Here is a 25,827-nt window from a genome sequence, read left to right as displayed (position 1 = left end):
AGTGGACAAGTAAAATTAAAAAAGGAATGGAAAAATGAGACCTGCAGTATTTATGGTAGACTTCTGCATCTATAGCATTTCAACAGAAAATTGGTTGGTATGCTTATACCAAAAGAGCCTCAAGCAAGGGATGTAACATGCAGATGGCTCCAGGTTCATTCCCCATCACCTCCAGGTAGGGATGGGAATGCCTGAAACCCTGGAGAGCTGCTACTAGTCAGTGTTGACAGTACTGAGCTAGATGGATCAACAGTCTTGGGCGTTCCTAAGCTTTCCTCCCCTTTGACCATTATGGTACTCAGAATATCTAAAAGCACTGAGAATAGCAATAAGAGTATAGCATCTCTGAAGGCTTCCCCACTGATCCCTCTTATTACTGGGTATCAGTGTACTAGTGAAACAATTCCATTCAGTTTCTCTCTCTGAAACAAGATACTCCCTCCCTGTTTTAAGTCTAGAAAACTGGTAGCTGACACACCAAGAATGACTGGGATTGGTAACAGCAGTCCAGTATTGCAGTTTTGCATAAACCTCATTGAAAAACCCGGTATTAGACTCTGTTTTCTGTTCGGTTTCATTTTAGGAACTAGAAGATGTAAACAAATGGGGCCTCCAGGTGTTTAAAATAGCTGAATTATCTGCAAACCGACCTTTGACTGTCATCATGTACACTATTTTCCAGGTATGTGTAACAAAAGGAGACTTTTCCATTTTCCATTTTCATCCTTTGCATGTATTGTAAAGGCAGCCATCTTTTCTCTTTCATTCCAGGAGCGGGAATTATTAAAAACATTTAAAATTCAACCAGACATGTTAATAACTTACTTGATGACACTGGAGGACCATTACCATGCAGATGTGGCATATCACAACAACATACATGCTGCAGATGTTGTACAGTCTACACATGTGCTGTTGTCCACCCCAGCTTTGGAGGTAAGTTCACAAAAACAGAAGCTTTGTGTCATGGAATCCACAGACGTCAAATCTTTCCCTTGCTCTTTTGCAGGAATCCTGCGGCATCTGTTTGCAAGATGCTCTTGTCAGTTCAGTGGAGCAAAAAATACTTCTATTATTTGTTATTTATTTACATCCGCCATTTGTATGCTGCCTCATAACATAAAGTTCTCTAGGCAGCTTGAGAGACACAGACTTTGTTCCTGTTTTGTTTGCTTTTCTCTGAACTGAAGTGTAAAAGGCATGTTTTACAGAAGCTGTGAAATGTCCCAAGTGTATTTCAGCGTCAGCTTTTCAGTTCAGCCTTGGTTTATTTTCTGATGGGCGAACCCAGCATTGCATCAGCAGCCATCAACTTGCACCCCTCTCCCACATCTGCCCCAAACTTTCTGAAGCAGATTTGGGGGGCAGGGCACATGGGAGGCTACAGAGCAGGGAAGAGAAAAGGCAAGTCCCATTGTGCAAGTTGATGTCTGTTGTGCAGCTTTTATGACTTGCTGGCTGCTGTCACCAGCGGGGATCCCAACAGCACTGCTTGCGTGTGTGTGTGTGTGTGCGCACACACACACACACACACACACACACACACACCAGCCATACATGTCTTTTATCAAAAAGTGTTTCTCTCCATTTACTCTGTTTTTCCTTCCCCCTCAGGCGGTGTTCACGGACCTGGAGATTCTGGCTGCTATTTTTGCCAGTGCAATACATGATGTAGATCATCCTGGGGTTTCAAACCAGTTTCTTATCAACACAAGTAAGTGTGGTCTATTTCTGGTAAAACTTGCTCAGTTCATGCATCACATTAAAGCTGTAGGATTTTTTATTTTATTTTTAACTGTGGTTTTAGGTAAATGAGCAGCACTCGGAGGACCGCTGCTGGAAAGGTCCTGGGGGTGCCCCTCCTGTGGCCGTGCCATCTCAAGCAAAACAAACCATAGTTTGTGTCCTCCAAACCCAGGCTTGTGGTTTCCCCCAAACCAACCACGAGTGGTAAGCCAAGAACAAGCCTCAGTTACCACTCGTGGTTTGTTTGAAGGAAACATACCCAGAGCCTATGTTTGTATAAAATAACAAGCCAGAGTGGCTCATTTTGTCCAGGATCAGGAGTGCCACAGGTATTTAAGAGCACCATGCGCCAACTTATGCCTGCTTGTTTATGTGGAAGTAGGAGTATTGTGTTTTTGCAGTATTAATGTATGTGACCTAGTTCTTCTTATTTATTAAATTTGTATACAGCAGATCTTGGGGTGCTTCACAACATAAAAATGCAAAATACATTATGAAACCCCCTCCAGAAATGAGTACCGGTAACACCCCGACCCCTACCAAACTATCAATTGCATATTGTTTCTTGTTTCTGTTAATTAACAATAATTTATTACTTATATGCCACCCATCTGACTGGGTTGTCCCAGCCATCTGGGCAGCTCCCAACCCCCCCCCCCCAAAGCAAAGCAAAAACACAATACAATACCACACACAAAAACACTCCCTTGCTTCTTTGCTGCTGCCGTGCTTACTAAAAGCCACAGAGGCGGCAGTCTAAGGTGGGCAATGGAAGGGATGTTTGTTTCCTTAACTCTTCTTCCACAGTGGTGCAGTTTGTTAATTTCAGATTCTGGTCTTACAGCTTTTGATGATGGCTATGGCAGCCTGATCCAACCTCACAAACAGTGCTATAAATCTGTAGGGCAGATGTTGCTAAGTTGGTTGGTGTGGAGATGGGAATGCTCTGGCCCTCATTCAATAATAGGAACCTAATAATTTATCCCTCCAACCCACTGATCATCCCATGGGGAAGGGCCCTGGCTCATTTGCAGAGCACAAGTCTTGCAGGTGGAATGACCACGGTTCATTCCTCCCATCTCCAGGTAGGGCTGGGAGAGATCCTGTCCAAAATCTGGAGAGCCACTGCCAGTCATAGAATTAGAGTTGGAATAAACCAACTCCTACAATGCAGGAATCTGAGATTAAGAGTCTCATGCTCTTCCAAGTGAGCTATCCCAGCTGGCAGCATAGACAACACTGAGTGAGGGGAACCAATGGCCAGACTTTTAGAAAGTCACCCCAGTATACTTTTTCACCCAGGCATTGCCATGGACTTCCCTGCTGGGCCACCAAAACAAGATGGTCGCTTGAATGGGGCGCATAAAGTGTATTAAGTTTAAGGGTGGGTAGGTGAGAGACACTGAATTACATTATCAGTGCAGAGAGTTGCTCTTTTTAGAAATTTTTAGAAACATGGTTTTCCACTAATAAACAAGTAAGCTATTCCCTGCCATGCAGAGTGATCTTGGTTATAAAGCAGTGCGTGCCACTCACTTATAAAATGCTAATGTGTTCAAAAATTGTTTTGCATACTGTTCCTGAGAATTACAGGCATCTTGCCACATCACGACAACTGGATAATTATTAGACTCCCAAAAACCCTCTTGCTTCCCTCGTTTAAAATACATTTTTTTAAATGCAGAGCACTAAAAGCTTGAGGATTTTATGAATTAGTCATTCACTGTGGGAGGTTACTGTTCTACAAAGTGCAACTTTTTTTGGTTTTGATTCTTAAACCTTACAGATGTGACTATGAGATAAATGGAGAGTTCATTAGCAAAACAAGGTCTCCCTCCATGCCTCTGGGAGAAAAAGAGAGAGGGGAAAGATTCCTTGGCTCACGTGTTTGGTACAGCTGAGTGAGACTGCAGGAAAATAAATTGGAGCTTCGGCATGAGGTCCTGTTGAGCTGCAGGGATTTTTCACCCAAACTTTACAAAAAACAAACAAACCCAAAAACCTAAACAAAGCGACAGTCCGTAGAACAGACTGATGTTCAGATAGCTTTAGGATATGGAAACTCTAATAAGCAGAAATTAATGTCAACCAGTGACAAGCAGTGTGTTTCACGGGTCTTGTATCTAGAAGAACCTAGGCTGAATAGAGGGAACGAAACACATCTATAACTGAGTGCCTCGTTAGGGGAGTTGTAAATAAATGCAAGTTGACTGGTTTTTGTTTTTCTTACCACAAATGTTCCAAGATATTTGTGCGTGAACTTCACTTGATTTCGTCATCATGTATAGACCGAGATAGAGATTTGCATTTGGAGAGTATAGGACATCTCTCTGCAGCTTTTGGTAGCAGTGAGCAGGAGGAAGCCAGGAATTTCAAACCGATGCAAGGAAAGGATATAAGCGCACTTGGTACAAGAATAGCCTGTTCACGGGGGGAAAGGGACAAAAGCAGTGAAAGTGAAAAACTGCTTACAAGGAGCAAATTCCTGTGCAGTTTAAATCCTGAAACCGTTCTAAAGGAGTAAGACATAAATTCTGTTGTTCAGTCGTTCAGTCGTGTCCGACTCTTCGTGACCCCATGGACCAGAGCACGCCAGGCACGCCTATCCTCCACTGCCTCCCGCAGTCTGGCCAAACTCATGCCAGTAGCTTCGAGAATACTGTCCAACCATCTCATCCTTTGTCGTCCCCTTCTCCTTGTGCCCTCCATCTTTCCCAACATCAGGGTCTTTTCCAGGGAGTCTTCTCTTCTCATGAGGTGGCCAAAGTACTGGAGCCTCAACTTCAGGATCTGTCTTTCTAGTGAGCACTCAGGGCCGATTTCCTTGAGAATGGATAGGTTTGATCTTCTTGCAGTCCATGGGACTCTCAAGAGTCTCCTCCAGCACCATAATTCAAAAGCATCAATTCTTCGGCGATCAGCCTTCTTGATGGTCCAGCTCTCACTTCCGTACATTACTACTGGGAAAACCATAGCTTTAACTATACGGACCTTTGTTGGCAAGGTGATGTCTTTGCTTTTTAAGATGCTGTCTAGGTTTGTCATTGCTTTTCTCCCAAGAAGCAGGCGTCTTCTAATTTCGTGACTGCTGTCACCATCTGCAGTGATCATGGAACCCAAGAAAGTGAAATCTCTCACTGCCTCCATTTCTTCCCCTTCTATTTGCCAGGAGGTGATGGGACCAGTGGCCATGATCTTAGTTTTTTTGATGTTGAGCTTCAGACCATATTTTGCGCTTTCCTCTTTCACCCTCATTAAAAGGTTCTTCAATTCCTCCTCACTTTCTGCCATCAAGGTTGTATCATCAGCATATCTGAGGTTGTTGATATTTTTTCCGGCAATCTTAATTCCGGTTTTGGATTCATCCAGCCCAGCCTTTCGCATGATGAATTCTGCATATAAGTTAAATAAGCAGGGAGACAATATACAGCCTTGTCGTACTCCTTTCCCAATTTTGAACCAATCAGTTATTCCATATCCAGTTCTAACTGTAGCTTCTTGTCCCACATACAGATTTCTCAGGAGACGGATGAGGTGATCAGGCACTCCCATTTCTTTAAGAGCTTTCCATAGTTTGCTGTGGTCGACACAGTCAAATGCTTTTGCGTAGTCAATGAAGCAGAAGTAGATGTTTTTCTGGAACTCTCTAGCTTTCTCCATAATCCAGCGCATGTTTGCAATTTGGTCTCTGGTTCCTCTGCCCCTTCGAAATCCAGCTTGCACTTCTGGGAGTTCTCGGTCCACGTACTGCTTAAGCCTGCCTTGTAGAATTTTAAGCATAACCTTGCTAGCGTGTGAAATGAGTGCAATTGTGCGGTAGTTAGAGCATTCTTTGGCACTGCCCTTCTTTGGGATTGGGATGTAAACTGATCTTCTCCAATCCTCTGGCCACTGCTGAGTTTTCCAAACTTGTTGGCATATTGAGTGTAGCACCTTAACAGCATCATCTTTTAGGATTTTAAATAGTTCAGCTGGAATATCATCACTTCCACTGGCCTTGTTGTTAGCAAGGCTTTCTAAGGCCCATTTGACTTCACTCTCCAGGATGTCTGGCTCAAGGTCAGCAACCACACTACCTGGGGTGTATGAGACCTCTATATCTTTCTGGTATAGTTCCTCTGTGTATTCTTGCCACCTCTTCTTGATGTCTTCTGCTTCTGTTAGGTCCTTTCCACTTTTGTCCTTAATTGTGGTAATCTTTGTACGAAATGTTCCTTTCATATCTCCAATTTTCTTGAACAGATCTCTGGTTTTTCCCATTCTGTTATTTTCCTCTATTTCTTGGCATTGCTCGTTTAGAAAGGCCCTCTTGTCTCTCCTTGCTATTCTTTGGAAATCTGCATTCAATTTCCTGTATCTTTCACTATCTCCCTCGCATTTTGCTTGCCTTCTCTCCCCCGCTATTTTTAAGGCCTCATTGGACAGCCACTTTGCTTTCTTGCATTTCTTTTTCATTGGGATGGTTTTCGTTGCTGCCTCCTGTATAATGTTACGAGCCTCCATCCACAGTTCTTCAGGCACTCTATCCACCAAATCTAAGTCCTTAAACCTGTTTTTCACTTCAACTGTGTATTCATAAGGAATTTGATTTAGATTGTATCTTACTGGCCCAGTAGTTTTTCCTACTTTCTTCAGTTTAAGCTGGAATTTTGCTATAAGAAGCTGATGATCAGAGCCACAGTCAGCTCCAGGTCTTGTTTTTGCTGAGTGTATAGAGCTTCTCCATCTTTGGCTGCAGAGAATATAGTCAATCTGATTTCGATGTTGCCCATCTGGTGATGTCCATGTGTAGAGTCGTCTCTTGTGTTGTTGGAAAAGAGTGTTTGTGATGACCAGCTTGTTCTCTTGACAGAACTCTATTAGCCTTTGCCCTGCTTCATTTTGAACTCCAAGGCCAAACTTGCCAGTTGTTCCTTTTATCTCTTGACTCCCTACTTTAGCATTCCAATCCCCTATAATGAGAAGAACATCCTTCTTTGGTGTCATTTCTATAAGGTGTTGTAAGTCTTCATAGAATTGGTCAATTTCAGTTTCTTCAGCACTGGAAGTTGGTGCATAAACTTGGATTACTGTGATGTTAAAAGGACTGCCTTGGATTCGTATCGAGATCAATCTATCATTTTTGAAATTGCATCCCAGTACAGCTTTCGCCACTCTTTTGTTGACTATGAGGGCCACTCCATTTCTTTTACGGGATTCCTGCCCGCTGTAGTAGATATGATAGTCATCTGAACTGAATTCGCCCATTCCCGTCCATTTCAGTTCACTGATGCCTAGGATGTCAATGTTTATTCTTGCCATCTCATTTTTGACCACATCCAGCTTACCAAGGTTCATGGTTCTTACATTCCAGGTTCCTATGCAATACTTTTCTTTACAGCATTGGACTTTCCTTTCGCTTCCAGGCATATCCACAACTGAGCGTCCTTTCGGCTTTGGCCCAGCCGCTTCATCAGCTCTGAATCTACTTGTACTTGTCCTCCGCTCTTCCCCAGTAGCATGTTGGACGCCTTCCGACCTGAGGGGCTCATCTTCCAGCGTCATATCTTTTATATGCCTGTTGTCTTTGTCCATGGAGTTTTCTTGGCAGGGATACTGGAGTGGGTTGCCAGTTCCTCCTCCAGGTGGATCACGTTTGGTCCAAACTCTCCACTATGACCTGTCCATCTTGGGTGGCCCTGCACGGCATAGCTCATAGCTTCCCTGAGTAATTCAAGCCCCTTCGCCACGACAAGGCAGTGATCCATGAAGGGGACATAAATTCTACATGCCTCAAATATTCAGTGACAGAAGTGGCAGGAGGAGGAATCTATGCCCAATCTGACCTGATAATACATGCAAAGGAGAGTTTTGGGGACAAAATTTTATAATTCGCATTGATATTCACTGAGTGCTTATTAATTCAGAGTAAGCCTTTGCTTCATGGTTGTTATGGTTTCCTCTTGCTTCTGAAATTTTGCAAAGCCTTCAGAAGAAAGATGTTTTTCAAAATTCCAAGAGCAGGAGGAAATCATAATGATCATGATCAGATCTTGCAGCAAACACATACTCTGCATAATGCAAGCATTCAGTGTTCTCCAGAACAGTGGAGTCTGTTGTCAAATATTGCTACCTGAAGCCTTCTGAACCTAGTTCTGGTTTTGTTTTGTTGGTTTGGCATTCTACACATAACAGCTGTCAACCCTGCAGAAGAAGACATATCTGAGCCTGCTCAAGAGAAGCAATGTGATGTAAATTATAAATTGTTCTTTTTGGATACCTTACAACTATGAGAAGTCAGAAAGAAAACTTGTGGACAGGTAGGAAAGGGATATAGGCTTTCTTAACGTTCCACCTTGTGACTGTCTTGCAGACTCTGAACTTGCCTTGATGTACAACGATTCATCAGTCCTGGAAAACCATCATTTAGCTGTGGGCTTCAAGTTGCTGCAGGAAGAAAATTGCGACATTTTCCAGAACTTGACAAAAAAGCAAAGGCAATCATTGAGGAAGATGGTCATTGACATAGTGAGTTACCATTTGAACCCCAAGTTTTCAAATATAACTTGCCAATAAACTAGTTTCTGGTAGGATTTAAAACCTAAAATTGAAAGCATTTTAAACTTTCTTTTAACAGAGCAGATTCTCAGTAGCTTGTTCAGTCTTACTCAGAATTATTTTGAATTTACCCACCTGTTCTGAAAAAACACCCTGCTGCTGAGTTATGAGTGATTATGAACTGTTCCACACAAAGTGGTTCTCCCTGGGTTTTGCTGTTCTTGGGAACACTCAGAAAACATTTATTCTGCACCCACAAAACCTCTACAAATTGGTGCCGCTATAGATTCTAGCTAGGTATTTAGTATAAGATGCTGCCACTATGCCAGATTAAATTCCCCACATCATCGTCATCATTTGTATGCCGCCTTCCCAGTTAAAAACAATGCTCAAAGGCGGCTTACAACATGACAAGATTTACATAATTACAAAAGTCATAACCAATAAATAAACCACGTCAAAAAATACACAACCAAGTGGAAAACAGTTTCCACGTAAATCAAAATCTAAAACTAAGAATACAGCATTAATATCACAGTTTAAAATGACATAGGTAAAAAATAACAGCAATCTAAAACAAAAACAGAGCCCTCTCTGCCCAGCAGCATCAGCAGTCCTTTGTGGAGCCTGCCAGGTCCCGCCCAGGGCCAGGTGGTGAGTGGCAGGACAGGAGCTCTCAGGCACTCAGCAGGGGAGGAATCCTCCTAGAATAAATTTGTGGATAATTTTAGTAATCCATTGCTTTCTCTTCTCCTCTAAGGTGCTTGCAACAGATATGTCTAAGCATATGAATCTTTTGGCTGATCTCAAAACGATGGTTGAAACTAAGAAAGTGACTAGCTCTGGAGTTCTGCTGCTTGATAACTATTCAGACAGGATTCAGGTAAGAGAGATATGCTGCTGTGTGCAATATAAACCTGGATTACCTCTCATCTTCCCATTGTGTGTATTCCAGTAGACGTACATGTCTTGCTTTCTTAACTGGTTGTCATTCCTACCTGCAAAAAAAAAAAAAATTGGTTGCGTCTATTAAATATGCTTTGCATAGACCACTGTGAGTCGCTGAAATCTTCCCCTATGGTTGAGAGCAGCCAAATTGCATAGCTTGATTAAGTTTGCCTAAGGGGCCACTCTCCTTTGAATCTGATCAGTCTTGCACTTACAGCATTTTTGGCCTTTTAATACAGGCAGAAGCTGCAGATGTGAGATAATTGGAAGGCTATTAATGTCAGTGTGAAAAACACACAGCCCACCACCCCTTTGCTGTTCAGAATAAACCTTGCACTCGGTGTATTTTTGAGATTCTGTTTTCACGCCAGTCAAATGTGCAAATGGAAAAAGGGCTCTGTCTCCACAGGTTTCTCTAGAGAAATACGTTTTCTGTCCTCTTTAGGTTCTGCAAAATATGGTACACTGTGCAGATTTGAGCAACCCGACAAAGCCACTCCAGCTATATCGCCAGTGGACAGATAGAATAATGGAAGAGTTCTTTCGGCAGGGAGATCGAGAACGAGAGAGGGGGATGGAGATCAGCCCCATGTGTGATAAGCACAATGCATCAGTAGAAAAATCACAGGTAATCTGTCAGAAGAGAGCAAAATGCAATGTGGTTGATAGAACGTTATATAACTTTTAGTTGGGAAAATGTTAACGCTTGTGTAAGTTTGCATTTTTTAAAAAATAAAAAAAATCATGATTTAAAATGGGGGCTTTTTCCCTTAGGGGTCACATGCCAGCCAAAGCCGGTGATTAGTGGAGCCAGAGACAAAATTGTTTTGGATAAACTGATCTGGCAGCCTGCCTGGCACCTTCATTAAATATCTTTAGGTGCCAGGCAAAAAGTTTCTCTTCAACCAGCCGTTTGGCTGATTAATGTTCTATGGCTTTTAAAACATGTTTTTTTGGGGGGGGTGGTTATTGCTTTGTTTTTGTTTTCTCATTTTATATTCCTCTGTTGTGAACTGCCCATGGGATCTTCAGATGAATGGTGGTATACAAATTTAATAAATAATATTAACAATGATCTGGAATTAAAAACATTCTGCTTCAGTTTTCACCATGGCTTCCTCAGATTATAATCCCCAATCCTCTCTGCCCACTTTATTCAGAGTTATGCCCACTGGGCTTGCTGGAGTTTCTACGAAATAAGTATACACAGGATTTTTTAAACTAAAGGAGCTACAGCTCTGTGTGTGATATTCAGATATATCCACAAAAATCTACCAACTAGAATTTGAGGCACTTTACCCTTAGTAAGTACAGTGCTTGCTCTTTGTCAGAGCACAGAATTATGGAGAAGAGTGAGGACAACCTGGGACGACTTCTGATGCTGCACTGAGGCTCAGAGTACCATGAAAATATTTTCTGCTTTTAAATAGTTACAAGGTTTAGTGTGCGGGGGGGGGGGGGGGAGTAAGCTCCCATTTATCTCCTCGGCTATGGGCTGGAGCTTATAACTCCCAATAGTTGTGCTGGTCTCAAGCTCAGTGTAGTATCGGAAGACCCTAATGATCCCTCCCCATGGAGAATGAAATTATGGCAGGCTACAAAGTAGATCCATGACAAGGATCCTCTGCAAGGTAGGGTGCAGGAGACAGAAGGGAGAATTGCAGAATCTTTCTGTTAGGCTTGTTTAGTAGAGGAAATTGGTCAAGGTAGTTCCTCCTCCTTTGGAAATAACCTCTCCCCCTTAATTTTGCATTACAACAGGTGGGTTTTATAGACTACATTGTTCATCCTCTCTGGGAGACCTGGGCAGACCTTGTACACCCAGACGCCCAAGACATCTTGGACACGCTGGAAGACAATCGCGAATGGTACCAGAGCACAATCCCTCAGAGTCCGTCTCCTGCCCCAGATGACCAAGAGGAAGGGAGACAGGGCCAAACAGATAAATTCCAGTTTGAGCTAACACTGGAGGAAGATGGTGAATCAGACACAGAGAAGGACAGTGGGAGTCAAGTAGAAGAAGACACCAGCTGCAGTGACTCCAAGACTCTTTGCACCCAAGACTCAGAGTCCACTGAAATCCCACTTGACGAACAAGTTGGAGAGGAAGTGGTGGAGGAGGAGAGCCAGACAGAAACTTGTGTGCTAGAAGAACGTTCTCCTGACACGTAACGGTGCGACGGCTCTGCCACTCCCTCTGCTTTCTCTCTCTCCTACTCTCTTTTCAAGAATCAAAAATGGTTTCCAAAGTGCATGTCACTCGGCACAGCCATGGTCACGCCTCACTGTCATCTGCAAGAGATGTTCGCTGATCAAAAACTGACCTTTGATTACCCTGTTTGGCACTCAGGAATATTGTAACCAGAAATGTTCATTGTTCATGGCATCAAGAGAGCAAAGGAAGGGAAACACCTGCAAAAAGAACAGTTTAACGAGAATTCAACTTGGCAGATACTATCAGAGAGAGTGTCTACTCCAAGCTGTTTTCAAAAGGAGTAACGGCTGGTCCAAAGCTTGTGTGTGCGTGTGTGTTTTGTATTGGTTTTTAGTTTCTTGAGAAGAGGCATTAGTAGCATACATCACCAGAATATACAGAAGGCGACCAGCGAGTGAACAAAAGGTTATTAGCAGAAAGCGATCGAGCTCAAATAATGGGGACACAACATGAATCTGTTACCAGTAGGAAGATGAAGCTGGAAGTCACATAATTTTCTAATTTCAAGTCTTCCTAACACATGACTGAAAAAAAAAAGTGTAACTCAGTGGGTTGCACTGACGTCTGCATTTTGTATTATATGTAAAATGGAAATCTTTTTGTAGAGTTTACTTTTATTATTAAATGTATTGAGGTATTATATTTAAAAGAATGCAACACTCTCAGAACTTCATCTGCCACTGATTCTTTCTCCTCCCCCCCAAAAAAGAGTAACTTGCAAGTTTTCAGTACAAATATGAGCTACACTGGATAAATCAAATTTTATATTTGTTTGCACTTAAGATTTTCATACCAATTCATTCAGCTGTTGTAAAACAACTCTGTGTTCTAGACCAATGACAGCTATCAAATGCTCATTTCCCCCCCTCCCGTGTTGCAGAAAACATGTTTGTTGGCATTAATTTCTGGCTTTTCTTACTGTAATTTCCCCAAAGCAGCAATATTTCATCCACAAAATGTCCTCAAAGATGGCTTGGTTGCTGCAGACCCAGCTTTTATTGCTGTGGGCTTACTATAAAATTTCTAAAATCTAATGGACCGTTGCAGTAGCAGTTCCCCAAAATTTGGATTGCAACTCAGTGCTGGATGGCAGCAGCCCTGAGTATTGAGCACCAAACTCCTTACCGCAGATGACATGGGGTCCAGAGGGTGGATGACTCCAATGAAGAATAGGGTTAGCAGGAGAGATCCTGAGGAAGCTCCAAAACAAAGATGAAACTCCATTAGCAGCTCCTAAGAAAGAAAAGTTGGGGGGACACTCCTATTAGAGTTGGGATTTGCAAGTCTATGGCTAGCATGAATGTGACTCTTGCTATAAATACAAACCTTTTCTTTTGCTAATTACATCATTCCCACAAGGCTGCTCCTAGTTGTGTATGCAAAATTGTGAGTGGTCTGCTACAAAGAGTTGCTGTACCAGCAAATACCAATACTTAGGGTGAGGACATATGGAAAGCTGTGACAACACAGTGCTACAGACTATGCCTGTGCAAAGAGTACTTACAAACAATTTGTAGTGGAATCTTTGCTGCTTCAGAAACGGACTGAGGCACTCTGCTGTCCCCACCCTATTATTCCCCCTTAGTAGCTTTTTGCAAAGGCTGGGCTGGGAATATAATGTAAATGTCACCGATAAATCAGCCCCTTTACAAATTGGACAAAACCAGCTTTTGACCTTGAATATGGCAAGAAATATATCATAGATTTTTTAAAAAAAATCTGCAGAAAGGATCTCCACTCAGTGACTTTTGTTTTGCCCCTTTTGCTGTCATACTGAGAGGTCACGTTGAACGAATAAATGTCTATGATGGACTCATAAAGGTTATGTTAGGGGCTGGAAAATGCATGACCCTATAAAATAACAGAGCAGGAAAAGCATTTGCGGAGTGAAGTTCTGCAATGCACCACAGAACTAAATGTCATCAAAGCTATAGATTTTAATGGGTTTGTGTACATTTAACCCTTGTCTCAGATTGTGCCCTTAGCCTGCAACCAATATGTGATGAAAACCCATGCAGGGTGGCGGAGATGGTGGGTGTGAATTCACATCTGCCTCTGACCTGTGCTGCGACTGTGTTGCAGTGTGTGTTGGGGGCATAAATATGACTAGAGTCATGTTCGTGACTATGCATGATGACATCTGCTGCCTTATCAACATGGAGCATTCAATTGCCTGCAACTGTCCCTCCATACCCAGCATAGACCAGCACTTCTATGCAGAGTACCAACTGCATAGATTGCAAAATTGGCTTGAACGACAAGGCTGTTTTGACCCAATGAAAACTGGATTGGAGGTAGACCAGCTAAGGTCACAACTAACTCTTGAGTCCCGTTGATTTCAATGGATCAACCTTGTAGGTCTTGATACAACCCATAGATTATACTTGGTTGACTAAACCAAGGAAAGTTTGGGACACGGCTAAATATCAGATTTTAAGTGAAAGCACTGACTGACGGGGATTTTTTAAAAGTGCATTTTAATGTGTCTCGTCTACCTTTTAGCTCTTAATGGCTTTTACTGAAGAAGGAAAAACGAGAAGTTGATGAAAGAATTTCACCATGTTGTTGTCAGCCTAGGCTCCTCTCCTCTCCCCTCACTACGTCAACATTTGTTAGTCCCCAAGAGTGCCTGGAATCTTAACGAATAAAGCAATATCAATTCCAAAAATCAATATATATCGGGAAGGGTATTTTATCTGCACTAAAGGTTTAATCCTACGAACAGGGGTAACCTCTAGCTGGAGCCAGCCAGAGACTTAAGTATCGGGGAAAGGCCAGCATCTAATGCTGAGCAGGGCAAGGGGCATGTCTGGCCTCTTGAATAACATTTTCTAAATGGTTATTCCGAGATGCTCAGTTTTGAGGAGGTTCATGTCTTGTTGATAGTTCTGGTTAGTGTATACCCTGTAAGATTAAACTGTCAAAGAAAAGGAGAGGTAATGAAAAAACCACCATATTGTGTAAAATACACACCCATATACATGGACAATCAAGTGGCAGGAAACATAATAATGTTTAGAGGCAGGGATCGAATGCACTGTATAATCTTTGTTTGTTTGTTTGTTTTACTTTGCCAAAGTGTGCTTTAGTGCCAGCACACTACTTTAAAAACAACAACACAATACTATTGAAAAAGTGTTTTTACATGTTTTCTCTGTGTTTCTGTTTTGTTTGTTTTTTTGCCATAAGAGAAATGCAATGAAGTCGGTTGAGGGTTGTGGCGGCGGGTGGGGTGGGGGGGAGACAGAAAGAGGAACCTGAATTTGCATCTATACTTTAGCTTGCAAGTTGCTTTTCTCAGTAATACTGCGTCTGTTCCTTTTTAATTTCTGGTTTTACACCATAGTTCTAAAAACAAAACAAAACTTTTAAAAAGATCAGGCAAAATAGGTAGAACAAATCACATTCAAAAGGTTGGGGTTTTTTATATTAAAAAAAAACTTGAGGATGAAATGAATTTTACAGGCCGCTTTGACAATTCTTTTAAAACCCATTTATTTATTTTTTATTCGTGCCATGCATATTTTTTTTCTCACCAAATGACCTTACTTGTAATAAGTCTTGTTTGTCTCTGTTTACAACCATGTATTTATTGTAATGTATATATTGTAATGTTAATTGTAAATTATAAGTTCTTATTATAACATCATCCTTGCCAGGGTGGTATTGCTATATTTGGAAACTCTTGGTGAGAGAATTAATATTGTGTATACATACTCCCCCTCCCCCCACCCCCTTGTACATTTTGTAATATATATCCTATATCACCTTAGAGCTTGTTTATGGAAGAGTTGAGAAAAATTATAAAGTACATAGTTATATAAATTAAAAAGCTGCAGGTCTTTGGTCCCAGGGCTGTGCCTTAACTTTAAACAACATTTTCTTCTGTTTTGCTGCATTTGAAAGAAAGGTCGTTGTGGAACATCGGCTGGGCATATCTCCACCGCCCTTCCTCCCTCCCCCCCCCCCAAAAAGGGACACTGGTCCTGGCCTCTCTGGGATGCTCTGCATTCCAACGGGGTTTTATCTAGTTTCCTGTTGGAAGCCCAAATGCTAACCTTGGGCATAAATCCCACCTGCCTGATAAGTGCTTTCCCCTTTTCAAAATGTATCTTAAGGGCATCACTTTATCCCAGCCTTTATCAAAATCCATCTGTGTTGTGATGACCACTCCCATCAGTCCTGGGTAGCATGGTTGTACTGGGCTGGGACGATGGGAGTTGGGGTCCAAAATGTCTGAAGGACACTAGGTTGGTGAAGGCTGCTGTGTCTTGCCCTTTTTTTAAAAAAAAAAAGCAACAACAAGCAAACCAAAAAACACAACCTCCCTTTAATCAACTGGGCTGGGGCACCGTTCATCAACAGCCCCACTGAAACGTGGAAGTTGCCTCCTATGCATTTCAAGGAAGAAATGTCTCAAGTCTGGGATGTGGCCTTTTGTTACCAACACAACAACTCTCACAATTATACCTAATTTTATACTGCGTAGTAAAAATGCAACACTGACCCTGAACTCCCCCCCAACACACTACTAGCAAGCACTGCAAGCAGCCAGAGCTCAATCCCGTATAAATGGCTCTGTGGGCGCATGTATAGCATAGGTGTAAAGAATGACTGTAGCCTTTTAGACGGTTGAAACACTTATCATTTCTACTTTTATTTTTGCAGAGTTTGCCGTGTCTTGAAGGTGTTGTCTTGCTGCTGTTCTTGATCATGTAATTTTGTAGTATCTGATACCTCGTCACCATTCCAATAATGCCCAGCCCTTGTAGCATGTGACTGTTCAGTGAAAGGAGAAATTCTTTTTCAAGGAAAAAAAATAGCCTCCTTTTTGACACAAACTGTAGATTTTAGCAGCCCTGGCCCAAAGGAATAAGATTGCTTTTGTTTTAAACAGTATAAAAGGGACACTATAACAACAGAATTACTGAACAATATTTTTGTTGTTTTCAATTTGGTTTGTTTCCTTTGGGTATGTCTTTAGAGTGGCACATTGTGTGAACATTGCAATTAATTCAATGGTTTCTTAGCCGCTCTTACAGCCTATGGGATAGTACTGTATGTCAAATACCTTCATATGAAATTTTTATATGCAATGGAAATAAAAGCATGGGTTGATTCTGCCTAGATACTGTACTTGACCATCTTTTTGCAAATAAATTTATCTTACACTGTTGACTGCTCATCTGTAATAAGATCTATTTTTTAATGTTTGCCCGCCCAACCCAAAAGGATACTACATGTGTCTAATACAGCTTCACAACTATCTCATCTGTAGCAAAAAGTTGCAGAAAGCAACTGCCTACCCTCCTTTTGGGTGAAGACATCAGAAAGAAAGGAACATCTGGGGTCCATTATCCTGCCTACCACAATTGAACATAACAGTCTCCCTGATCCAGCTAGAGACCACACATGGGTGGGAGCAGACTTTTACATATATATCCTTCATTGGATGAAGAATCATGCATACAAATTATTGCTGGAATGTGGCAATTGCCCACCTGTGATCCATGCCCAGCCTCTGCTTTGACTAGCACCACTAAGTTATGTTGAACAACATCAAGTATGTTTAATAGTAAGAGTGATGTGCTGGATGGCATATGACCAGAGGTTCTAGGTTTCTTTGTTGAGTTTTATGCAATCAAGTGTTGCTTGTTTGCATGCATAGACTTGAACCAGGATCCTTGTCTACAATATTTCCTCATCGTTTTCCCCAGGGCTCTTTCTATAGCTCAGCCTCCAGGTGTTTTTTAATCCCCCCCAATAAATTTTATTAAAGTTTGAAAGAAAATAGGCAAAGGTTGATAAATATCTGGCATCTTATTATCAAAGATAAAAAAACTAATTTTTAAAAAACCAAAAGGAAAACAAAAAAGAAAATTTACAATTCAGCTATCTATAGAAAATTAATCAAAACATCACTCCAATATAACACACAATTCCACTTTCTATAAACCAACATTTCCTTTGATCCTCAACCCCAGGTATCATAAGTTCATTTTCTTCTTCATAAAAAAAATCACAGGCCATAGGGGTTACATTCCGTGTGCATTGGCAAGACCTTCATAAAACATTCTGCCCTGTCCCTATTCTGCCCCTTTGGTGACTTTTTAGGTCACTTCCAGATTTGGCACCGTGCACGATCACATGTCAATTGGACACGCTTAAATCGGTGGTTGCCTGTAAGGAGTTCCCAGTCATTAGTAAATATTGACAATGATATTTCTCTGATTAAACATAACAACTTTGCCATCTCAGCTGAGTTCAATAATTTTAACAGCCATTCCTCCCTGGTAGGCAATGATTAAAACTTTCAACCTTTGTGCATATAAAAGTCTTCCTGCTGTGATCATGTATTGAAATAATGTTCCTTTTCTAATTGTATATCCATTATTCCCAGCAGGAAAAGTTCTGGCTTCAACTGAATGCAGATGTTTTAAACTGCAATTCCCATGTCCATGCTGGCTGGACTGATGAGAATTGCAGTCAAAAACATTTGGAGGGCACCAAGTTCAGGTTCGCTGCCATAGCTAATAAAAATCCAGTGTATGTGCTTAAATTTCCCCCATTGAAACCAACAGACCTTAAGAGTGCCTGACTTTGGCTGAATCATGTCGCCCAAGTTTTATGCAAAATTACCAAACAGTGAACTTGTGAACTTTACCAGGTAGGAGCATATGGTGTGCACACTTAAAACAAACAAACAAAAAATTCTGTATGCTGTTGACATGGAGCACTTGAGATCTAACTTGAGGTCTTTATGCAATCTAGAACCCTGAAAAAAACAGCTCCAAAATTCACAGACAGCCTTCAAGAGCAGAAAAGGCTCTCTGCTTCAGAAGTTACCCAACTCATGGAGGATGATGGACAGGGCAACATGGTGTAGAGCTAACACACAGAACGTCATTGTCTCCCACCCCACTCCCCAAGGATGGGAGACTCTATACAAAATCCTATAGGTGTGGCTCTGAACTGAGACCTGTGGGTATAGGGAGGTATATAAATTCAATAAAAATAAAAACTTCAGAGAATCTTCGACATCTCCATTAAAAACAAACAAAAAATGATCAGGTGGTAGGAAATGGAAAAGAATCCTCTCTGCCCGAGACCCTGTACAGCAGCTGCAACTGAGGGAAGCCAATACTGGCCTAGAGAGACAAACAGTCTGGTTTGATAAGCAGTTTTCCAGGCTCCTCAGAATGGGTGTGTGAGTACAATGACATGAGCATCAACCACGCTTTCAAGGATGCTGAACTCCGAAGGCTGAGCAGCGCAACAGAACCAGAGGGAGGATTGTGTGGGATGCAAGCTCCCAAAGGAGAACACAATGAACCTGATAAAGCTGCCATCCCTCTGAGCTTCCCAGTGGCAATGCCATACGGCCATATGGCTTGGGACACTTCTGCACGGCACTTGGGCAAAGCACATGTTGCCAAGGTGACCGTGGAACTGCTGCGGAAAAGCCCTTGAGAAAAACATAGGGAATATCTCTGACCAGATTAGCAAGCAGTGCCAGCACTGATAATACCCAACACTTATTTTGCGTATGTGTGCTGAATCCCGGCATTGCTCCATCCCAATAGATGATGTTGTCTCTGAAGTGGACACCTGACCATCCTCTGGCTGGCAGGGTCAGCGCCATGCAGGCAGCAGCATGTGACTAGGAGAGAAAAGCACTGGATTTGTGTAGCTCTTCTGAAGGTGCTCTCTGTGCCTGCGACAACATCCTCTATTTGCATCCTATTAAAGAACACCCTGGATCAAGTGAACAGAGCCCATGCGGCATCCTTCTTGATTGCAGACCAGGTCTCTCAGCCTCCTATTTGGCCCCAATACTAAACTGCCAAATCGTTTACTGAATCGCATTCTCCAGGGTGGCCATGTGTTAAAAGAGCATGTGGCACATGCGCCAGCAGCGCTCTTTGCAGGCCTGACTGGCCCAGGAGCCACCATTGGGGGGGGAGAACATCTGTGCACACCAGCATGCACCAGGCTCCCTTCTCCATCTTACTGACGGTGTAGCTGGTGGGGGGTTGAGGTCTCCACAAAGGCATGGGGCAGGGTGAAGTGTGGTCACCAAGCACCGTGCTACTCCCCTCTCAATCCCTGCTGGGTGGGGTTTTTTCCCTGAACGTCCCTGGCATAAAGTCTTCCAGCTCCTGTGCCAGAATCCCTCATTTCATCTTATCCAGAAGGATGCAAAAGAAAATGGCACCTGCTTGATGAAGGAGGTTTTTCAAACAAGTAGTCTGCCACTCAGCTGAGAGGTGCAATATTTCACTCCACACACAAACCTCCGCAAGCACCTAGGTTTAAATGAGGATGGCCGTGTGCCCTATTATACAGAGGACATTCCTCTATTTTGAAGGCTGCCTAGTACATGTCTGTGGTTTAAAGAGAAGCATAAAAGGGGAAGGAAGGAGCTCTGAATCTGCTCCTCAGGCACACACATCATCTGCTATCACCTGCACTATGGTGAGGTGGATTGGATTTCTATTTAATGTACAAATGATTACTTCAAAATCCCCATCTATACATATTACCGTATGCAAATTTTATTCTAAGCAGTGTCCTCCTCTCTTTGGGGCAGGGGGTGTTAATCCTCTTTTTTCAGCAACATAAAACTATCCCACCTCATTATTTATATCCACCTTTTTTCTCCCAAGGGCTGTTCGCAAATAAACAATGCATTTTGCCACAAGACGAAGGACTTAGACTTTTCCAGCCATGGGAAAGGTGGGGTGCATTTTAGATTTGGGAAATGATGCCAAGGAAAGGAGTTCTACAAGTATTGTCATGCGATCAAAATCAGCACCCAGTGGCTGCTTTAAGGTGAAAAAATAAACTGCCCACATTTCTCACTGCAGACCCTTCTTGTCTTGTGCCATTTGGCATTTACTTGCCATATAGAGAGGTTCCTATTCTGCTTTGATTGCCTGGCAAAACCACAAGACGTTTACTGCAGACACCTTACTTTTTCGTACATTGGGGGAGAGGTGGTTCTGTAATGACTTCATTTCCCCTCAGATGAGTTGAGAGCTCAGTCTGATGCCTTGGCAGCCCCCTGGAATATGTGTCGTTTAAAGGTTAATTTTCTTTCCCCTTCCTCTGAAATGTTAGTAAGAGAGGGGGGGGGGGAGTTATTGAGAAATACCAAAGCATTTTCTAGCCAAAGGACTCTGAGGGCTTTATATTTATGAACGGATCTATTTTAAGACAAAGCTCAAACAGAGCACATTGTCTGTCCTATTACTTTCCCATGTGCTGGCACGGGGGGGGGGGGGTCAGCAGGGAAGCAAAGAATGTTGTTAGGTTAAAAAGCTCACCTTGGCAGACACGTGCAAAGCTTTCCTTCTACAACATCATCCTGTTTACCCCCCACCCCCCCGAAGGGACTTAGGAACCATTTGGCATGACAGCAAGGAGTCAGCGCAGTGTTTATCATTGTATTGTGATGTGCAGGCACCGCTAATTCTGTGTCACTCTGCATTAGCGTCATATCTAGCAGGTTTTTTATTCTCGGCTTAAAACAGAGTTGATAGAAGTGCACTTGATCCACGTGCCTTGGCCATATATGAATGAAGCACCATTCGACCTTTCACAAAAGTGGAACAATGTGATGTGCAAGCTGAATGAGCCCAGGAATTCTGCCTCCTGCCTCTTTTCCAGCATGCTGCCCTCCCGTTTACGTGAATGGCATAATTCTCAATGGGTTAGCAAGGCTCTCTGCATTTTATAAGGGATTAAACACGTGCCAATTTTTATGAAAGAGCTGCTCTGGATTTGTGGGTGTTTATGAATGGAAGTCTAGGATCGTCTCAAATGCATCCATGGGCATATTCTCTTTTGTCCATGAACTGTGAAGAGCAAGTCAATTTTATGAATAAACAGAAGGATATTCCCTTCCTTCTGATACATTGGCTAACGGAACTGACTTTGAGTGACTTGCCAATGTTTGTCTGAAGATCTGCCATGGATGTCTGTAAAGGCTGCTAAATCCTCTCAGGATTTCAGGACTCATGTTTGCGATGCATGGTTTTGCTGGAAACTCATAACTTCCTACAACAAAACTTAGTTCATGTCTTAGGGAAGCAATGTCCATCCACAGTAAAGTCTGGAATAGTCCATGCTGCATTTGTGGGTTTTCTCAAAGCACTCGCTATTCCTGTGAATGCGCCGGTAATATGCTTGAACTGTTTTTAATTCTGAACTTTAAAACTGTGGTAACTCACCTTTTGAACACTAATAATAATAATAATAATAATAATAATACTTTGCACAGAGGCACTTGGAGGGGCTTTCACAGATCTCCCCCATCAGTGGAAGATTGAAGGACAGCAAAGAGAGCTTTGCTTGGGGGATCAGGCTTAGGAGCTAGAAGGAATTGAGTGGGTTGCACACATGTTGTGTGGGTGGAGAGGAATGGGCATAAGAATCGTCAGCCTGCACCACCACATTAAAAAGTGGGAGGCTGGGATGGAGGCAGAATGCTTTGCGCATTTGTGCCATGCAGGGGGAAAGGAAACCAGACCGCTGGGCTGGGCTGATCAGATGTAAGCGGCACAGGAACAAGTGAATCACTGCTAACCTCTAGTTTCAAACATTCTGATAATGAAAGGGTTGGGGCTTTTGTGACTGCCTTTTAATTCATACATAAACATGAAACTGAAAGAGATCTAATAATAGTAATGAAGGGATGCTACCGGCAGCAGTTTTCGTGGCATAATTGCCCCACTGGCAGAGCAAAAGGCAGCATTTCTCCAGCTTTTTCTTAACTGCATAAAAGGCCCAGTGGAACGGGGATCGGCTATTGCTAACCTAACAGAGAGAGCAGCTGTGGCTTTAGAATCCTGCCATTAAGATACCCATTTGTAGCATGGAAGAGCTTACAGCCATTGCACGTTACTGTAGTTGCCCATCGGCACCAAAGCTTTGAAGCTACAAAGTCACCCTCACAGATTTGAGTCTTTAGTGGGCTTATTATACAGGTACATGATAAAATTGCACATCCCTGCTGCGATGAGCGCTGTGAGCTCTCTACTGAAGACAGGCACCAGCCCTTCTTCAAGGAATGTGAGAAGAGGAGGCTACACGAGATGGGCCTTTGGCCTAATCCAGCACAGCTCTTCTTAAGACACTATACATTTCAAGCAGATGGCTTCCTCAATAATCCTGGGAGCTGTAGTTTTTTACAGGTGCTGGAAATTGCCGTTCTGGGGGCAAACTACAGTTTCCAAAATTCTTTCTGGGAAGCCATGAGCTTGAAATGTATGGCATGGATGTGACCAGTGCTGGCAAATGCTACAATTTAGTTTTCAGCCACGGTCAGGGCCAAAACAGGCACTGCATCTCCATCCCCAGCTCTCCTGACTTCTTTGTTGCTGTGTTTTACTAGATTATGATTTAAACTTGTAAGTTGCTTGCTACCCAAAAGATCCCCGGACATCTTACAACCTATTTGAAACTTGAAAATAAATTTTAAAATGCATTATGTTATACAAGCACCATCTCACAAAAAGTCATGCATGCAGTTCATGAAAAACACATGCACACCCAAGCAGCAGAATACTAAACTTCAGCAGCGCACCAACAACAGACAATATCATTGCAGCCCATCAAGCGTCAACATAGTCCATAACTCATAGAATTAGAGTTGGAAGGGACCACAAGGGCCATCTGGTCCAGCCCCCTGCAATGCAGGAATCATGGCTAAAGAATCCCTGACAGATGGCCAACCGACCTCTGTTTAAAAAGCCTCCAAAGAAGGAGAGTCTCCTCCGCTGTTGAACAGTTCCTGCCATCTCTAGGGAGAGCATTCCACAAATGGGGAGCCGCAACTGAAATGGGATGGTGCTAAGTTATATAAGAAAAGCTGCAGAGTTGCAGATGTTCTGCAAGAAGTTGTTTATGGCAAAAGGCACACCCTGAATAAAACCATTTACATGAAAAATGGAACGGAGAAAACTGCAAAATGCAGCTGAGTGAGAGCAACCAGGGTGTGTTTCTTTCCTTCTTTCTATCACATTTACAGCACACATGTGCCCCCCAAGATGCATGGAGACTGTAGTTTACCCCCCACAGAGCTACAACTCCCAGCACCCTCCACAAACTAGAGTTCCCAGTATGTGTGTGCTTTATATGCCCTTTAAATGTATGGTGTGTGCACAGCTGAAACAGCCAGCAGAGCTTTGCTTGACCTTGCTATGTAGTCCAGAAATCTATTTCTTCTTCTCTCACACTTTCCATAAAATCTGCATTATGCGCCTGACTTTGAAAAGGTCAGTTTGATCAAAGGTAATAATGGCAGGTGCTCATGTTGGTACACAAATGCCAAAAGCGAATACTGCCTTCTGCAAGATAATAGGGAGCATTCGTCCCCTCACCCATCATTTGTAGCAGTTTCTGTTAAATTACTGGCTTCTTGTCTCTTGTCTCAGTTGGCCTTAAACCCCAAGAGTCTGACTGTGTGGAACTACTTTTTCTCCCCCTGTTTCCGTTCTTGGGCTTCTGCCAGCCTTGTACTTGGAGCTGCTGGGTCACTGAGCAGTTTCCCTGTGGGACAACTGCTGGTAGGTTTCCCAATCGTCATTCTGTCCAGATGGGCTGCTGGCAGAGGTTCCTATAGCAGGTGTCTAAGCCTGGGTTTCTCCCAGGTGCGTCATGCTTCGCCAGCTGGTTAAAAATACAAGCTCGTTATGACCAAGACAGACCCCTCCAACCTGACCCTATGCCGGTTTGTTTGAAAGTAAGGTGAGTTCTGGACTGCCACTGTTTTGCAGGAATGATTGCAAGCACATGCCAGAAATTTAGGTTCGTGCAATTCAAGCAGAATATGGCACTCCTAGTGCAACAAATCCACTTGAAAAAAAAAGATAAAAGCATGGATTTTTGCAGTTAGGGAAGTAAAAGAGAAATGCATTGAAAAGTGTGGGATTAATGGGAAGACATATAAACATCCCACAAGAAATTCATTGATATGTTGCAAACAAATCAGAATGAATGCTCAATAAAGGCTGGAGATGATCTAAACTCTGCGTAAGCTTTGTGCAAGCAAATCAAGACGAATGCTCAATAAACAGGCTGTCTGAAGGAGCCCATTGTCTCACCAAGTTCACTCCCATTTAAGCAAACGTGCATAGGGCTGCAGCCTGCAATGAATTTTCCTTCCCAATATAATAGCATGAACGTAATGTTCTGATGGGAGAAGTGCTGTAGCCTTGACTACAGTGATCAAATGCAAAAGGGGTGAAGAATCCTGCATCTTTAATAATGGCACAGGATCATGCATAGCATTCTTCACTTGCGTATGGTCAAAATTCCAAAGAAGATGCAACAAATGCATTCTCAACATGCTCAGATGCAAGTGCTGTTTCAGATCTATATGCTAACCATATTAGGTCATGGAACTCAAGGCCAAACCATAATGTGGCCAAACCTTATTTTTTTGGGCTGAAAACACCTCCATTTTCTAGCAGTGTTTGCGAACTGAAATCTGTCTCCCTGCCGCCTCCTTTCACCCTGCTGGTATGTTTTCTTCCTTAACAAATTCTGCTGGTTAAAAGGCATCTGTGGTGTAGTTAAGTAATTTAAGGCTCTGGTCTGAAGGAGGCGAGGGTGGGGGCTCCTTAGATGGCCTTGTGTGTTGCTTCAACATGGGAGGCCAACCCTGTTGCATCTGGGCGTACCTTTGGACCTTGTCCTGAATGCGGCCTCAGGTTTCTGCCCCAAACTTGCCCCTTGACAACACCACTGAAAGGAACGTCTGACGTCCCGAGAGGATAACTTGTGTGAAATCCAGTTGCTAGTCCAACACTCCCAACTACAATAACCGCACTGGCCAGGGATGCCAACTTGAATTGGGGGCACCCAGGTAAGCCCTGCCATACATAATCACTCACAAGATGTGGCATACACACCCCATTTGAATGGCAATGCCCATCAACTTTGGGGGAGGGCAGCCCCTCAAATATTTTATGGGGGGCACAAAGGGACCTCAGTCACTTTGAGTTTGCTACTATGTCACAGGCTATTGTGTTGTTGTACTCTTAAAATACATCACACACCCCAAGCCCTTTGGCACTGAAGGTTTACAAATTAAAGGGAATCAAGGAATTGGAGAGGGGAGGGGAGGAAACACAGGCACTGATTTAAGAGCCCCCAAACCCACTTCATCAGAACTGCACCCAGTTCGTCCATCCCTCGCACAAATGAGCCTGCTTCGATTGCCCTTCAGATTCTTGCCACTCCACATGCAAATCGTTATATTTCTAAATCCCCTAAGTACAGGGCAGGGCCTCATGCCTACTTCAAACAAATCACTGGTTTTAAAGAAGGATTGGGGGGGGGGGTCATTGTAAATATAGACAATCAATCTGAAAGTG

At 42.8% G+C, this 25,827-nt stretch overlaps 1 protein-coding gene across 10 annotated transcripts in view; it reads left to right on the top strand.

Moving 5' to 3' along the window:
* PDE4D (phosphodiesterase 4D) overlaps nt 1-15,407 on the top strand; it is a 622,016-nt gene extending 606,609 nt beyond the window's left edge. For all 10 annotated transcript variants that reach the window (XM_033163808.1, XM_033163807.1, XM_033163811.1 and 7 more), the window contains 7 exons: nt 584-682; nt 772-936; nt 1,615-1,714; nt 8,099-8,253; nt 9,044-9,166; nt 9,677-9,859; nt 10,993-15,407. In XM_033163808.1, coding sequence (XP_033019699.1) covers nt 584-682; nt 772-936; nt 1,615-1,714; nt 8,099-8,253; nt 9,044-9,166; nt 9,677-9,859; nt 10,993-11,403 — 1,236 coding nt within the window. In that variant the 3' untranslated portion in view covers nt 11,404-15,407. The remainder of the gene's footprint in view (nt 1-583; nt 683-771; nt 937-1,614; nt 1,715-8,098; nt 8,254-9,043; nt 9,167-9,676; nt 9,860-10,992) is intronic.
* The last annotated feature ends 10,420 nt before the right edge of the window (nt 15,408-25,827 follow it).

Source organism: Lacerta agilis, chromosome 11 (assembly GCF_009819535.1).
Source record: "Lacerta agilis isolate rLacAgi1 chromosome 11, rLacAgi1.pri, whole genome shotgun sequence".
NCBI lineage: Eukaryota > Metazoa > Chordata > Lepidosauria > Squamata > Lacertidae > Lacerta > Lacerta agilis.
This window is presented reverse-complemented; position numbering and strand designations above follow the sequence as displayed.